Genomic DNA, 16437 nt, shown 5'->3' with positions numbered 1-16437 from the left:
ACCACACACGGTGTGTACATCACGCGCGGTGGTGGTACGGTGGGGCCCCTGGGAGGGGAGGAGGGGGTGGGGTGCTGCGTGATGCGCGATGGTGGTGGATTCGTGGCCTTGGGTGTACACACGCTTATAGTCCATGGGCCAAGAGCCGAAAAATGGGTTGTTGGTACCACCCGAGGTGGCAAAACCTTTTTGGTGTCATTTTGTTTGTCGGACATAGATATGCTTATCAAGCTATGATAGCATTTCCAAATGAGTAGTTTAGTCATAATAAATGAATTTTTAACCAATTTGGTCTCGTTTTTATATCCCTATACTTCTGAATCGAAACTAAACCGCTATACAAAGAAGAGCACTGCCTTCTGTATGTCCACAGGTGTTCTGTTGTAAACGCGGTGCCATTTAGTCTTTATGCAAGGCAGCGAAGGGAATATTCAAAGGGTTATGATGTCCACAGCTGTCACGCGGTGCGCTTAGTCTTTATCTAGACCAATGTACCGTTAATCATATCTAAAGTTCCCAATAAAAGGGATTATCTATACTGTTTTTATACCACCCTCTCAACAAATACATCAGTTTTAAACAAAAATCACTCTGTTCATTTACAACATTATTAATCATAATGTATTGTAGTGTACCGGTACATTGTTTTTGCATAATCTTTCATTGTTGGATGGAAATAAAGCGACATTGGCGTGGTATTAGCGTTTTCACCATAGCGTTTTCACCGGAAAATGATAAATAATTGAAAAATACGCTAGAATTCACTAGAAATTGCTTTTTTGTTGTTGTTGTTTTTAGATAAAGGGATATACACTGTATTATAAGCTTTGGATATTCCCTTCGCAGTCTTGAATATTAGACTAAGCGCTGTGGACATCATAACCCTTGGATATTCCCTTTGCTGCCTTGAATAAAGACTAAGCGCACCGCGTTTACAAGAGAACACCTGTGAACATAAAGAAGACAGTGCTCTTCTTTGTATAGCGGTTGGTCTTGATTCAGAAGTACAGGGATATAACAACGAGACCAAATTGATTTAAAATTCATTTACTATAACTATATAAGCTACTCATTTGGAAATGCTATCATAGCTTGATAAGCATATCTATGCCCGACAAACAAAATGACACCAAAAAGGTATTGCCACCTCAGATGGTACCAATATCTGGCCTGGCCCATGGACTATTAGAATTTGCATGGTGCGGGGAGGGGGGCGTGATCAGCGGCGGATCCAGAGGGGGCGCACCGGGCGCACCGGGCGCGCCCTCTTTAAATGTTGTTGTTAAAACAAACGAAAAAAATAATACAAGTAAAAAGACAAAAATGAGATGAAACCAGGAAGTAGCACCAGAAATATTGTTTGCGCCCCCCCCCCCCCCCCCCGGGGACAGAGCTACCAAGTCTCACGCATTCTGCGTGAGACTCAATCATTTAGGGGCCATCTCACGATCTCACGCATGGCACCCATTTTTCTCACGCATCGGGCAAAGTCTGCAACTTGGGTTTATGATAATGAGCATAGCTCAAAAAATTGAAGTAATAGTTGCAATGGAAGGTATATTTCCCTTTTGTCTTTCAAAATAAGTACAAAAATAGTCACTTTTTAATATCCACCTGATCGCACCATTAAGAGCTAAAAATTGAAAGGGCTCCCTACCGTGGGAGGCCACGGGGGGGGGGGGGAACCCCTCCCACACCCTCCCTCGTGCGCACATTCGCGCGCCGAGATGCCGAGTAAATGAAAATCTCACTCATAATTTTTTTTTTTTAAACTTGGCATCCCTGCCCCCCCCCCTTACGGAATTCCTGGATCCGCCCCTGGTGATGGTGTCGGATCCGTGGCCTTGGGTGTGCACACGCTATTTTGCATGATAGTTGGGGGGGGGGGGAGGGAGGGTTGTGGATCACCTGCTACAGTAGTTGACTGCCACGGCTGCTCTTTGTTAAGGGTTATCACGACGTCATATTGACTCAAAAGACGTCATGGGCCCGAATTAAATCGATCACCATCAACACTTCCGAAAAGCAAAACAAGCAAAACAAAGCACAAAAAAGAGAAAAGAAATCAATGCAAAGCATTCAGTGAATTATGGACAGTATGCAGTTCATACATTCACAATAACGATGAACAATTACAATATATATGAGTGAAATGCTCAAGGAGATGAAGGCATGAAAATGAGATGTTAGGAAATGAGAAAGTTGCCATAAAACAATTAAATGGGACATCTGGATGACAACTATAAATTAGTTAAACTGAGTACGGAGTTTCAGAATTTATAGTGATTGGGATGAGGAAGGAGAAAATTTTCAAAATTTATAACAAATTGCAATGAACAAGGATGATGACATGACAGCCTTGCCATAAGAATGCATGAGTTGGGGCTCAAGGAAGCAGAACAAAAGAATGATAAAGGCATGCATAGATTCTTCACTGGTGAACTTGTTTAAGCAAGCGGTATTGTGATGGAATTACACTGCTACATTTCTGGGTTGTATGTGAGGCTCTGATGTCATCAACACTGTTCAGTGAATTTGTTTAAGATTTTCAGTTTATTGGTTTCTCTGCTCAAGGACAACAATGAATTCCACGAATCTGTACATGGAGCTGTCGATTTATGTACTACATTTTGTGAAATTATGAAAAATAATCGTCTGGAATGCCCCTTTGAATAATTATGTCGTCATGTTAAAGTAGTCTTAAGTATCAGACTCGGTTGATGACGCAGTCTTATTATGAGGTGGCAGTGAATTCCACAGAGATGGCCCAGCACGTGCAATGAAGTGAATTTGAAGTAAGGGCCTATGACACAAGAGTGGATGAGTCTATAATGTCGATGTAGCACTCTGCAAAGTGTAATGTCATTATTATTGTGTAGATAGGCCTATCTTGTCTGTGCGTATAGGCCTCACATGTATGTTTGAGTGTGATGTGTTAAATGACCATACAAGAAAACATGAAAACAAAAATGATGCATGTATCGTCGTAATGATATGAAGTATGCCCATATAGGGCCTAATACACACCTTTCATTTTTCATTCATTTCATTTTATTTCATTTCTGGCCAAAGTATACAATATGACAATACCATTGCATATAAACAAAATAAAGTACGATGCAACTTTTGCATATCCAAATGAGATTTAAATGCACGTCATTTGTTGAAACAACAAACATAATTTAGATGAAGAAATACCTGAGACTGAATCATAACAAAGAAAAAGTCGGAAATGGAGGGGACTGCTAAAAAGCCAACTTGTAGAATACAGTCCCCATGAGTAGTACAAATTGTAGTAATAATAAAACGAGACAATTAGACATATTCCTCGGGAAGCAGAACATAAAACAAGTATGCACACAGACAGAAACATACGCGTGGAAAGAATAAACAGGAGGTCAATGGCCAGAAAAGGGACAGGAAGAGGACAAAGGAAGGAGCAAAGGAAGAAGAGTTCAAGGGTCGTTGACCATGAAAAGTGAAGAAAGAACAATAGAGGACAACTGATATAAATTAAACCGTGAAACACTGACACAAAAGTTCATTTTTTAATGAAAATTACACATTCCATCAACATGATACTGACATATATTAAGGGTAGCAATTATTCCCGCTGCTTACTGAAAGTGGTTAGTCAAAATATAATGCTCTTCCATTATGCTAGAAAAGTGATTTTTTGTGGCATTCCCTTTATACTTTCTTTATATTGTTGTCCACACATAAACCTCTAGTAGTCTACTCATCTAGTGGTTCCAACACCAAAGCTTTAAAAAGTCATAACTTTTGCATCGATTGTCCTATTTTCCTCAAACTTTCACTGATGTGTTCTACTAATGTTGCTGATTACGCTAAATCCATATTTCTCTTTGGGTTTGGGTTTCCTTTATGTAAAGAGAATTCAACTGTCTTCAAACATGGTAGCAGACCGCGCAAATTGAAACATTACTCATGAGTGAAGACATTTTCTTTATTCTGTTCTAAAGCGCAAAAGTTATCTATCACCAACTTAATCGCACAAGAGTGAAAAAATCGAACAAATGGAAATACAATCATATCACACAGAGAAGTAAAATGGAGAATGATAACAGTTTTGCATGGTACATTACAGTTTAAATAATACGTATCATTCAAAAGTAGTTCTTCCTTCTTTAGAGTCAGTATCTTTCATTCTTTTCAGCTTTCCTTTCTTTCTTTCTGAAAAGTTTTCTTTTTTTAAAGTCATCATCTTATTGGGCCACTGTAACCAGTAATGCACATTAGCAGCATCGATCTCCTTGTCTGTTTGTTTGTTTGTTTGTCTGTTTTCTGAGAGGCGGGGGGGGGGGATTGCGAAGGCTCAATTTCACGAAACTCCGTCTCTCACTATTATTTCCTTTATCCTCGTTCGAGGGACTTTATTTCATTTCATAATGATACATGTAACATGTAACAACATAAGAAATAAGTGTGTGAACAATTATTTGTCAAAATAATATCGTCTCATGAATTCCAACCCCTCTCTTAGTGAAAGTGTACTTCCAATTTTTTTTCTAAATACCTTAAAAACGTTCATGAGTGTGACATTACCACTTTATTTCACCTCAACATATTAATTTCTACTTCCACAGTTAATCACATAATAATTTTTTATAATCATTTAATTCATAAAGTTGTCTTTTCGTGAAGTCAAATAACCCTTTTTAACAAAAAATGTCAAATGAGCTCTTTTCTAAAATCTGTCAATGATGCGCATAAATTTGTTACTTTTGTTGTGTGATTGCTAAGTAATAATACAAACGATAAATCATATATCCGTCTCTCAGTAAAAAAGATGAATGTACTAGTACATGTACTTGTATTTCAGAGAGCTAAGGACACTAGCTATGTCCATACTAGTATTTGCAATAGCGCCATCTCTTGAGAGGATATTACGAGTAACTAACGTTAGTGGTAGTGCACTTGTTGAAATTTGACGATGTGATGTCGAAAGAGCTCACCGTCCCGTTAAAAACTCAAGGTAGGTGGAGAGAAATAAGTCCCCGTAATATTTAGTACCATGGTGGGCTTATATCACGAGTATGTAACTTATTGATGAGGAATTGGCTTTTTGGGATGATACACTGACAGTCAAATCACTGTCACTCTTTCGGAGACGGAGCGGAGGAAAGAAGGAATAAAACAATAGTCCCATTAACCCCGTCGCGGGGCGCTGTAACACAGTACGTATTTGTCCGTATGGGGTCGCTGCTGCGGTTATAGTCCCATATACTCATTACAGTGTATGCGACATTCATCCCACCTACGATCTTCTAATTCTGCATGCTCTGTGCAAAGCCTAGTTTAACTAAGGCTCGAATATGCTAGACACAGAAGAGAAAAGTTGAGAATAAGACACATGAATTCCTTAGTTTAACACGTGTCAGACGAACGTCAAGCGAGTCACCACTACATCCAAGATTTCTGCTCCGAGTCACCACGTCCACCACCACAAGCCCCTACTCCCCCCCCCCCCCCCCCCCGCCCCCCGGATTGCGCAATCGTGTCGTGTGATGCAATGATTTCAAATGAATGTCGCAATAACGCATTGCATTTGGCAATCTGATGACAACGTTCATTGGAAACTCGCCATTCCATTTTCTGAAGTAATTTTCTGATAAAGGAAAGACGTTCATCTCGTCAAATCATCCTTATTTAAGCTTATAAATTGCAGAAGCAAAATAGTGCGTCTCGAACGCCTGCGCTCATTGTTCGACCGCATATGTCTGCATCGACATTCGCGACTCGCCCTGCCTATGAATGGAATAGCACGCGTGGGCGAAACTGTATACATCACACTATGAGAGTGCGGTACTCCATGTACCACGCTGTGCTGTGCGAGAGACTCAACGCATCATAACACGTTGCGATCGAACCATTCTGGCACGGGTGGCATGCAAAATATCAATATCTCGTAAACGCTCAAGTTATCTCAGAAACTGCTGCCATTGTGGCTGTAGGTGTACACGCTGCACAGATTCAATGCAGATGAACGGACTAGAGACTTGTAACTTCACTGTTCGAAACTTGGAACGAAAGAAGTCTATATGTGTTGCTATGCAACTTAACTTACCCATTACTTACCCGTTGAACTGCTTATGCGAGCTGACCAGGGAGGGTCGTGACAATGATTTTGAGGGTCCGGTGACGTGGCCCACTGTTGTGCTCTTCAGAACATGTGTGGAGGTAGTTGCATAGTGTGAATTTCACACTTGATTTGGGCCATTTTTTATTAACAAATTTCAGGGAATTTATATTCGCAAGAGTGGTCTATTCATGGAAACGGTCGAATCAAGGGTAACTTGCTTTTATAGGCTAGATCTGATAACATAGCTAATAATCAGTATAGCGAATGACGATGCTATTATTCAAGTATTAAACAATTGGCTTAAAGTCTAAGTAACGTTAGTCCATAAAATATTGTAACAAACCCACCTGGATACAGTTGGCTCTATCGTTCTCTTTTCTTGCAATCTATTTCTTCAGTCTCGGCAGCAGTGTCTACTCTGTCACTTCACTCGTTCTCTCATTCTAGATCTATATCCTTCGACCTGTCACTATGTCTACTTTCTTTCCTCTACCCTACTCTTCTTCTTTCAATGCTACAAAATGTACAGTGTGTTAAAGATTGATTGCTGAAACCTCGCTTCATGTATGCTTTTGTTGTAAACTGTCAGAAAATTCAGTGCATTTGTTTTAATAATGACAAGCATTTAACTTCTATAGCAAATTATTAAATGCTCCGATAATACATAGGAGGTTAAATTTTAGACAGTCGATCAGCATTTTGCCGATATTGATACAGCGTATTCACTGTCAATTCCTGACTGCATGAAAAGCTGATTGACCTTTTTCTGAAATTGCTTTTAATTGCATGGATACGTTTATAAAGTCGATACTCTAAATTTTAACAAACTCACTTCATGCATGTAATTATGCATAGAACAAATGCAATGGATGTAATCTCAGAATTGACACTTTCACAATTCTACAATAATTTGAAACGTACTGTTTTTTGTTGTTTGTTGTTTTTTGTTTTTTGTGGGGAATGGGCAACAGCGGTGACATACTGTAGGGATAAACATGAAGAATAATGTACATAGATACATTGCAGTAGATACAAAGAGGCATAATTTTTTGTTCTCCTGTATTATGTAATTTATTGCAGAACTTCCAGGCTCATTCTCCAGGCATTCACAGGTTCAATGTTGCAGTGACTGCATCCCGAAGAACAGATGTCAGCTACAGGGGCTAGACTTCTCAGATGCCTCGTGAAAGTGCCACCAAATCTTGACTCTCCAGTCTTCCTGAGGATGCATCATGCGTCTTCTGCAGCTATGAATAAGACGTGCAGCTCCCAACTTTCTTTTTCCTGTCCGAACATGAAATCCTACTCATCACATGAAATAGCCATGAGGATTGACTCTCCGGAGTTCCACCAGATCTTCACTCCGCAGCTGCGTGAGCTGGCACACCTGTTCGAGCACAATGGATATGAACTACGAATAGCAGGGGGAGCAGTGAGAGACCTTCTCATGAAGGTAATTCAATGCACATATTTTGATACGAATTGTGAATATCTAACATGAATCTCACCTCCTGGAAAAAAAAGATCAGAAGAAGTGCAGATGTAAAGATACATTCTGTAGTCCTGAAAAGTACAATGTGTAAAGTTATGAAAGAATCCATGGGAATGGGAGGTCAAAAACATTGGGTGGTAGAAGGCTTCACTGTGCACCACATATTCTTTCTAGGGTAACTGTGTGGCCCTGAAAAGGGCCTAGCCAATCCCAGGGAACCCAATGTTCTTCAGCCATGGAAGTCTTCAAAGATTTCTGGTAGAAGACACTCTCTATCTTTTTAAGGGTTTTAGAGGAAATGAAATGTTTTTCTGTGCTCGTCGTAGGTAGCCCCAGTTGTAAATCTTTTGTGCTGTGTTTGTCTCTAGAAACAACCTCAAGATGTGGACTTTGCTACCACTGCCACACCAGAGCAGATGAAGGACATGTTTACGAGGGAGAACATCCGCATGATAAATAGCAAGGGAGAGAAGCATGGTACGATCACTGCCAGGATGCACGACAAGGAGAACTTTGAGATCACCACACTAAGGATAGACAGAACGACTGATGGCAGACATGCAGAAGTCGAGTTCACCACCGACTGGAGGACGGACGCTGAAAGGCGAGACCTCACCATCAACTCCATGTTCCTTGGTATGCTAAGCTCCTCTTTTAAATATTTGTACCAGGTATGCTAGACAAGTTAGCAAGGGCTTGCATTTCTCACAAACAAGGAGAGAACAAGGGGAAATTTCATTTCCCTGTGTTCATTAGCTTAAATCTCTAGATAAACCAGCTGAATAAGCCTGAAGTTTGGATGCTAATGAGTGAATCAGTGCATGAAATGTATGACTGGTATGCATATCATGGCCTATCAGACAGATCAGTAAAGTCTTGAAAATAAGCCTGAGGTTTTGTATAGAGTTTGTCGGGAGGTCAGTTGCAGTCTGCATCAAATGGTCATGAATCAAGTGGATAGAAATGAACATTGTGGACTCATGGATGCACACAAGAGTGCGAGTAGATAAGGGTGGTGTTTGAGAAGGAGTGGAATCTCTGCAATTTGAGCAGATTTATTTACGTGTACATTCTATAGCACAACAATAATCGCGTAGCATTTCACTGGCTTTGATGTTCCATGCTCCAAGCCACTCTTCCATAGAGTTTGGATATGGGAGCTAACATAGAGGTTCTTGATTTAAACAATTTCAAGCTGTATTTCAGGAGAAATGTTAAAATCTTGTGTTGAACTTGGTGGTAATATGGAACAGAACAGATTCTTTCAGTTTTTGTTCATCTTTATTGATATTGATATTGTAAAAGTGGATATTTTCGCGCAACCAATTTTTCGCGCTTGGCTGGGTAAGAAGAGTTTTGCATGTTTTTAATGCCGCGGAATCAAGACGTCACGCACAGGAACATATGGCATGCTTTTATTTTCGCGCTAGTTTCTGGTTACGCGAAATGCCTGAAAATTTCAACAACGTGAAAATTTCCACTTTTACAGTGCCCCAGGACTGAAAAAGAAAAAAGAATAGTAGTATCTGATAAAGCCTTGTCTTGTGCACATTTGTGCATAATTTTACTTTGTTGGATGTAGCACTTGAATGATAATCCTTCCGGTTAAGTAATTGGCTAATGCGTACTTGCTTGTGCTTTAATCATATTTTGCAGTAAAAGAAGTCAAAGAAGAGTTTTTACTTATTTTTTTTTTTTGCATGCCCTGTTCTCTGCACACTAAAAAATACTTGCATTTGAGAAGTCCAGTGCCCTGAAGAGCATAAATCCCATACTAGTTTACATAGATCTACATTTGTATAGTCACATGACAGCATCAGAAATCCATATTTAAAGGCACTCAATCGTGGCGAGTGGTTTGTGCAGCATGGAGACGAACGCAACACGCTGCCTCCCCCATTCTGGATCAAATGTAGTGACCCCAAATGAGAATAGCGCTGGCTCAATGGGTCAGCGAACAAAACACTAGGATACAAGAGAGCTCTCTGTGCTAATCTCCTACCCCAAAATGGCTGTCCGAGTGAACCACGAGAGCTTCCGAATGGACGCACACTCTCAGTGCACATGCACATGAAGAGAGGCCAAAAGAGCCACGTATCTTCTGGCTTCTCTCCTCCAATCACCGCAGCTCGCGGTGACAATATTTGTGTATGGTGCGTACGCGCACACGCACACACACACACACACACGCATCTTCTGGCCTCTCTCCTCCAATCACCGCAGCTTGCGGTGACAATGTTTGTGTATGATGCGTACACACACACACGCACACACACACACGTGTCTCAGTGGCAGCATTGTCCCACACGTTTATGGGTATAGCACCGAGTCTGGCATTGCGCAATTGCATGCACAAACTTTGGTCGTTTGGAGATTACGTACCATTAGGGATGATGATCGGCTGCCTTTAACTCTTTATGTGCCACGTTCGCACGTCCGACTCAGTCGAAGGCGTGCCAACTTCACATATTCTGCTCAACAAACAAAGCCGCCAAAACCGATCGATAAATGACTAATCACCGCTAATCCTGCGGCACAATGAAAGCGTCTCTCATGCTTTTGTTCCTCTCATATACGGCTTGCATTCTATGTGATGATTGACTATCAAGCGGCGTTCCCAACTAGATTTGCTCGTACATTCTAAGTTTTTGTCACGGTTTTACGAGCAAAAGTCATGCCTTTACATAAATGTAGCAACTGGTCATTCAAAAGAAAAATTGAAAATAGATTCGTCATACAATTTATATCGAAACAAAGCTTGGCATTCCTCTTTAACTTTGCCTACTAGTATGCCCGTCTTAACAGAAATTTGTAGGAGTTACCTGGTATACAAATTGCAAAAACAGAATTCTTTCTCAGAGCATGACTACCTTCCTGTCTCAGAATAACGTGGCACACAGGGGGTTTCCAACATGGCACATAAAGAGTTAAATGACCATACATACATGCAGTATGCTCAGTACACCACACAGATTTTGAACCTTGAAGCAGTTAGCTATGTGACTTGAACTCATCTCTCATATCTTCCATCACATGTAATAAGTCTTTGAAAGGGACTGACTGCAATGATGTGTAGCAATCTTTGAGCATTAAGATTAAATCTCTTCCAATCCTGGTCAGGTCTTGATGGTACCTTATATGACTTCTTCAGTGGTAGATCCGACTTGGAAAGGTGTCACATCACCTTTGTTGGTGACGCGGCTACGAGGATCAGGGAAGACTATTTGAGAATTCTCCGCTATTTCAGGTAATTACTATCCCCTAGTAACTACATTTCAGACTGCAGTTCATTCTACCATCAAGAGAGTACTCAGAGAGCTCTCCATTGAGCAGATATTTGATTTAATACTGGGTAGGTCACCACAAGACACTCTTGTGGTTGAGCGTAGCCCAGATTATAGAAATAAGCATATTGAAGCAAAGAAGCCTCAATTATTGTGAAGTCTCATTCTGCATTTTTTATGTCATATTAACATACAGTCGTCCATCAGCCATGCATCAATATGCCAGATCTGTCTGTTTGTGAAAAAGAGAATTACATGCTCAGTGGGTAGAACTGTAACTGTACTCCACCCATCTGGTTTATTCAGATTCTATGGGCGTATTGCCAGGGAGAGCAATGCCCATGATGCAGACACCCTGAAAGCCATCAAGGAGAACGGCCCAGGCTTGGGGAAGATCTCTGGTGAGCGCATTTGGATGGAGCTTAAAAAGATTCTTGCGGGGAACTTTGCTGCAGAGCTCATCCATTGCATCTATGACCTGGACCTTCCACAATACATTGGTAGAGTATGCATAGAATTCAACTTTGTTTTGCTTTTTTGTTTCTGGTTGCATGAAGAAAGAGATTAAAAGATAACTACAAGTACAATGTTTGCGGTAGCCCTTTGAGTATTTCCAATCAAGATTTCTTTCTGGAGAGAATTCTGTACTTGGAAGAAAGTAATTGTTTTCAGGAGTTATCTTTCTTTTGATCCCCTCAGCATGCGTTGTAAATTTGTTGTTTATAACATCAGTCTGCCATGGTTGTGATCTTCTTTGGCATATGCAAGATGAAATCCAATACTAATAGCCATATTCACTCGTGAAATACTTCCAATAGAACAGAGGTATGTGTGTTAAAAAGAACAGGATGATCTCTTGTTAGGATGTGCATCTCTTCTCATGATCCAGTTCTTGCAAGCACACATAGTTGCAAACTGCCAAGAACAGAAATAGCAGAGGTATCAAATGATGTGTATTACTCTTTCCATTAATGGTAAACAGCAAGTGTGTTCGACAGAGCATGATACGTAAGATATCGTAGCAGTTACAATAAGAACTTAATTTATTGGGATAGAGCTTTGTTGAGTTTTATGCATCAGTCTACCAACTCACAGCAAGTTGATGATGGGGTATCACCTTTTTGCTGTAGGTTTACCACCCGGCAGCGATCTACGAGAGCTGCATGAAGTCAGCAGAAGGAGCCAGCCGTTGCATCCGCACCCTGTGACTCTCCTCTCTTCCCTCTTCAAGGACGAGAATGATGTCCTGGCCATGGAGCAGAGGATGAAAGTTTCTACTGAAGAGCGGAAGACTGCCCTCTTTGTTGTGCAGGAGAGAGGCAGGAAGCCGCATAACAAACCTCTCAAGCCGTATCAAGACATCATTGTCTGTGTGAGTATTGAGTATTCAACGCAAATCCTTTAAGACTGACTGTGGCAATTCAGAGCTTCCTGAAAACAAGCCGTGGCATTACTTAGAGAAGTTTATCGATGTGACTCTGACCATGACTCTCGACTCTTATAAGGACAAGTTCACCTTAATATGTGACCGGCGACAACGGTTTCAGGCAAAAGTCGGGAATTTTGAAAATTCATTTTTTTACTGATTCACATTGCCCATTTCCTAAGCTTTGCATTGATATAAACACTTGTATTTTTCGGCACCATAAGTGGGCATAGACAGAGAAATAAGATGCACTTTTTAAGTTGTTAGCCAGACAAAACTGCGAGAAAACAGGCTTTGAAGATTCACCTCTTTCTCAAAGACAATGTCCGAGCGGCGATGCGAGGGGAGAATCACCCATCCGTACGATGGTGCCAATCGATGTTAAGCTCCGCCTCTAGCAACCACATCGCCTTCTGATTGGCTCACTGGGAGAGTCAAATTTCCCGGGCACCTTCCTCAGAGCTCAGCGTATGGAGGCGAAAAACATTGCGTTTCTCTCGGGTTTGTTTACAGTACGTCTTTCAAGATGGCGAATACGATAATTGCACGTATGGTGTACATGTACATTGTACATGTGTATGGGTGCACGCATTACGCAATGGCATCCACACGCCATGACCGTGTGCATGTAACAGGAGCGGGGGCGAATCCACACATTTACAAATCGCGTTTTCATAGTGGTTGATTTGTCTTTATCATTGGCCAACCTTTTGAAGGCAGAAAATTGCTAGTGCTAGCAAGGGTCACGCTTCCTGTTTGTTTTGCTTTTACAAGACATGCATATGTTGTTTTGTTCGGTGGTGCTAATTAGATTAAAACAAACAAACAAACAAACACGACTCGTTAGTTTGGTGCGATCTTGACGTGTAGTATTTGAATATAATTAGTCACATGTGACCGCTCCTTTCCTCTCATCTACCTTCCATTGAGTCAGTCTGCTGTCATAATTTTACTACATGTACAAGTAGACAAATTTGAGAATATCTAGTTTTCTTTTCACACGATTATGTTATGCTACATGATTTTTGTTTCACTTCCGCGTTGTCGAACATTGAGGTAGAATAGTTTGGATAGAAAGCCAAACGAAGAGCACGCACAAGAGAGCAAGCGTATATAAACCACTATAGCAAGAACAATGGAGCATGTAATCGTGCACGCGTGGACAAAGCATTCCCCAAACGCTGCAGCTGGTGTCTCCGAAAGCCGAATTATGTAAATGTATGCGACGCACCAGCCAATCGCATGCGAGACCCTGCGCCGTAGCAACACTGGGGATATTGGCGCGGCGTTCGAAAGAAGCACGAAACTGAGGAGTGCGATCCAACATAGGGTGCTTAAAATTCAATTTTCGATAGGAAAAACTTAGTCTTATGCTATGAAATTTAGTGTAGATGTAGAAAACATATCAAAGATTCGATTTCTGCAAAAAACCGAAATCGACAAAAATAATGGTCTAAATCTTTGTACCCCGCCTAGGAGGGAATTTGCTCTTTCGACTTTTGCCTGAAACCGTTGTCGCGGGTCACATATGCATTTTACGTGTGAATTGAGTGAATGCAGCAATATTAGTAGAACTTGTCAGTGAAAGTTTGAGGAATATCTGACAGTCCGTTGAAAAGTTAAGAATTTTTCAATTTTCTGCACAGTCACTCAAGTGCTAGATTAGAAGACTACTCCAGTTAAGATATCACATGCGTAGAATGATAATTTGGTAAATGTAAAGAGAAATCCACGAAATTTTATTTTTTGAAAAAGTACTCATGCCCTCAACTCGTTAATGATGTATTTTAAGGGTAATATATTATTTCCCCTGCCTTCTGAAAGAGGCAAGTGAAGTGCTCTTGTAATGTGCAAGAAAAGTGAAAATATATTAGTTGGAGTTTCTTTATATTGTCTTTATATTCTACGTGTGTGACATCACAAGCTGTAGTAGCCTTCTCATCCAGTGATGGCAGCACTAGAATTACAACGATTCATAACTTTTTGTCGGATTGTCTGATTTTCCTCAAACTTCCCTTGATGTGTTCTACTAATATTGCTGCATTCTATCAATCCACTTGTATGTTATGGTGAACTTCTCCTTCAGCCCTTTGTGTGACAGAAATATTTTGAAATTTATTTCCATCCCTACACAATAGCATTTTCATTGGGTTCCTACAAATAAGTCAAGGATGGAGAATGATATTCTTAGCAAAGATTCATTGACATGAGACCTTGACTTTTGACCTTTTACCCTCATCATTTCATCAAGATATGCATGAATATTTCTTTCCTTGCTTGCGTAATATACCATGACCTGACAATTCTAGTTGATGTATGAAAAAGATGAATATTTCTGTCCTTGCGTGCATAGTATACCATGACCTGACAATTCTAGTTGATATATGAAAAAGACCACTAAAATTCTTTGCCAAAGCTCAGTGACCTTACCATTTATTCTTTGGGCGCTTTTTTTCACCATAGTACTGGGTATCATCTTTTCCTGTCGTTTCTACCACATGGTGTTACCATTTGAAATTCCTGATGATGTTTTGGTTAAAAAAACTACATTCTTGGATAGAAATTAAGTGACATTTTACTTTTACCAGTCACAATGTAAGTATGATTTTAAAAAAAGTGTTGTACCGCAACTTGTACCTGTCATAACTTTATGATATTGCAATTCAAAACTTTATACTTAGTATGGCTATAAGTTTACAGCAGGAGCTGCCTCTTTCTTTTATTTCCCCCCAAATAAGCTCTCTTCTTTCAAGTTGTTTTGAAAATGAAAATTACTCACTTTTTTCTGTCTACTTTTTACCTACTTTCTGAATGGTCAGAGTAAGGAGAAGAACATTGTGAAGTATGTGGAGGAGGTTCTGAAGTACCAAGGGGAGAGCCAGCTGCTCACCGACCTGAGGGCCTGGGACACCGCCAAGTTTCCCGTCACCGGCAAGGACCTGCTCGGCGTAGGGGTGCCCAAGGGAAAGGGATTTGGTGCAGTGCTGGACGAAGTGAGGCAGTGGTGGTTGGACAGTGACTTCAAGGCAACCAGGGAAGAGCTCCTGGAGAGGTTACAGGAGACCCGGCAAGAAAGTGGGAAGGGGAACTCATGACGTTTAACCCGCTGAAGACTAGTCCCGAGTGTACGCGGGCAGGTGTCCATGGGAACTGCGTGTTATAGCAAAATCAGCTCGTTCGCAACGGGTTAACACTGCTAGGACTGTACTGTAGTATAATATTCTTCTTGTAGAGACACTTTAAATATTACTGATTCTTGGCATAGCCAGTGAATGTTTGTTTGTTTGTTGTTTTTTGTTTAATTTTGCAACCATGTGCAATTAGAGTATCTCACACTCATGGTGGCAACTGAGGTTTGTGCTAGAGAGAGATGAGAGATGCAGCTGTAGTTGCTGCAAGGCATGTAATTCAAGATTTTATTTTGCATCATCTTTCTTCTTATATCTTATGACTTGTGCACAGAAAAAAAAAGGGGGGGGGGGGTGATATAAGTCAAAGTCGGCCAGCCAGGCATGATTTTGTATCATATAACAAGCAGTGCCCTTGAAGGGATCGTACAGTTCTAGTTGAGACCTAATTTCAGGTTTCTAACATTTTTTGTTGAGATCATGAGAAACTTCCTATGAAATATGGAAGGGCATGTAATTCTATGAGGAATTCAACATTTATTTGATGAAACTTGGTTTTGAAATGGCTGAGATATCCAAAAAAGAGTGATTCTAATAAAGTGTGGGACCCACACTTTATTACGATCGCTTTGTTTTGCTTTGTTTTTGGATGTTTCAGATATTCCAAACCCGATTTTCATCAAATAACCTTTGAATTCCTCTTAAAATGGTATGCTCTGTACTATATCATAAGTGTCTTCTTGGTATCTTGCAAAAAATTTAGAGCCCAATTCTCATCTCCACCAATACTGTACTATCCCTTTAATCCACCTTCATCCACCCTCTTGAGCTCCACTGAATTTTATCACTTTGTTGTCAGTCCTTATTAAATCAATGTTCATTCAATGTCCTTTGTACATTTTCTGTGCACACATCCAGTGGGACTGACTGGTAGGTATTATGCCACCTGTTTTGATGTTTGTGTTCGGGGGGGGGGGGGGGGGGGGGGGGGGGGGGAATGATAC

The 16437-nt window shown here is 40.7% G+C and overlaps 1 protein-coding gene across 1 annotated transcript; it reads left to right on the top strand.

Annotated features, from left to right (window-relative positions):
- The first annotated feature begins 7364 nt into the window (after nt 1–7364).
- On the top strand, nt 7365–15499 carry LOC139738732 (CCA tRNA nucleotidyltransferase 1, mitochondrial-like). The gene is made up of 6 exons (XM_071649373.1): nt 7365–7556; nt 7964–8231; nt 10716–10842; nt 11186–11379; nt 12010–12251; nt 15125–15499. The coding sequence occupies exons 1-6, from the start codon at nt 7398–7400 to the stop codon at nt 15398–15400; spliced, it is 1266 nt and encodes a 421-aa protein (XP_071505474.1). The 5' UTR covers nt 7365–7397; the 3' UTR covers nt 15401–15499.
- Nucleotides 15500–16437: the final 938 nt, after the last annotated feature.

The sequence above is a fragment of the Diadema antillarum genome, unplaced genomic scaffold (assembly GCF_040938485.1).
Source record: "Diadema antillarum isolate AM-2024a unplaced genomic scaffold, OU_Dant_1.0 seq00000766_RagTag, whole genome shotgun sequence".
NCBI classification, from domain to species: Eukaryota; Metazoa; Echinodermata; class Echinoidea; order Diadematoida; family Diadematidae; genus Diadema; species Diadema antillarum.
The sequence above is the reverse complement of the archived record's forward strand: the minus strand, read 5'-3'. Positions and strand labels throughout refer to the sequence as shown.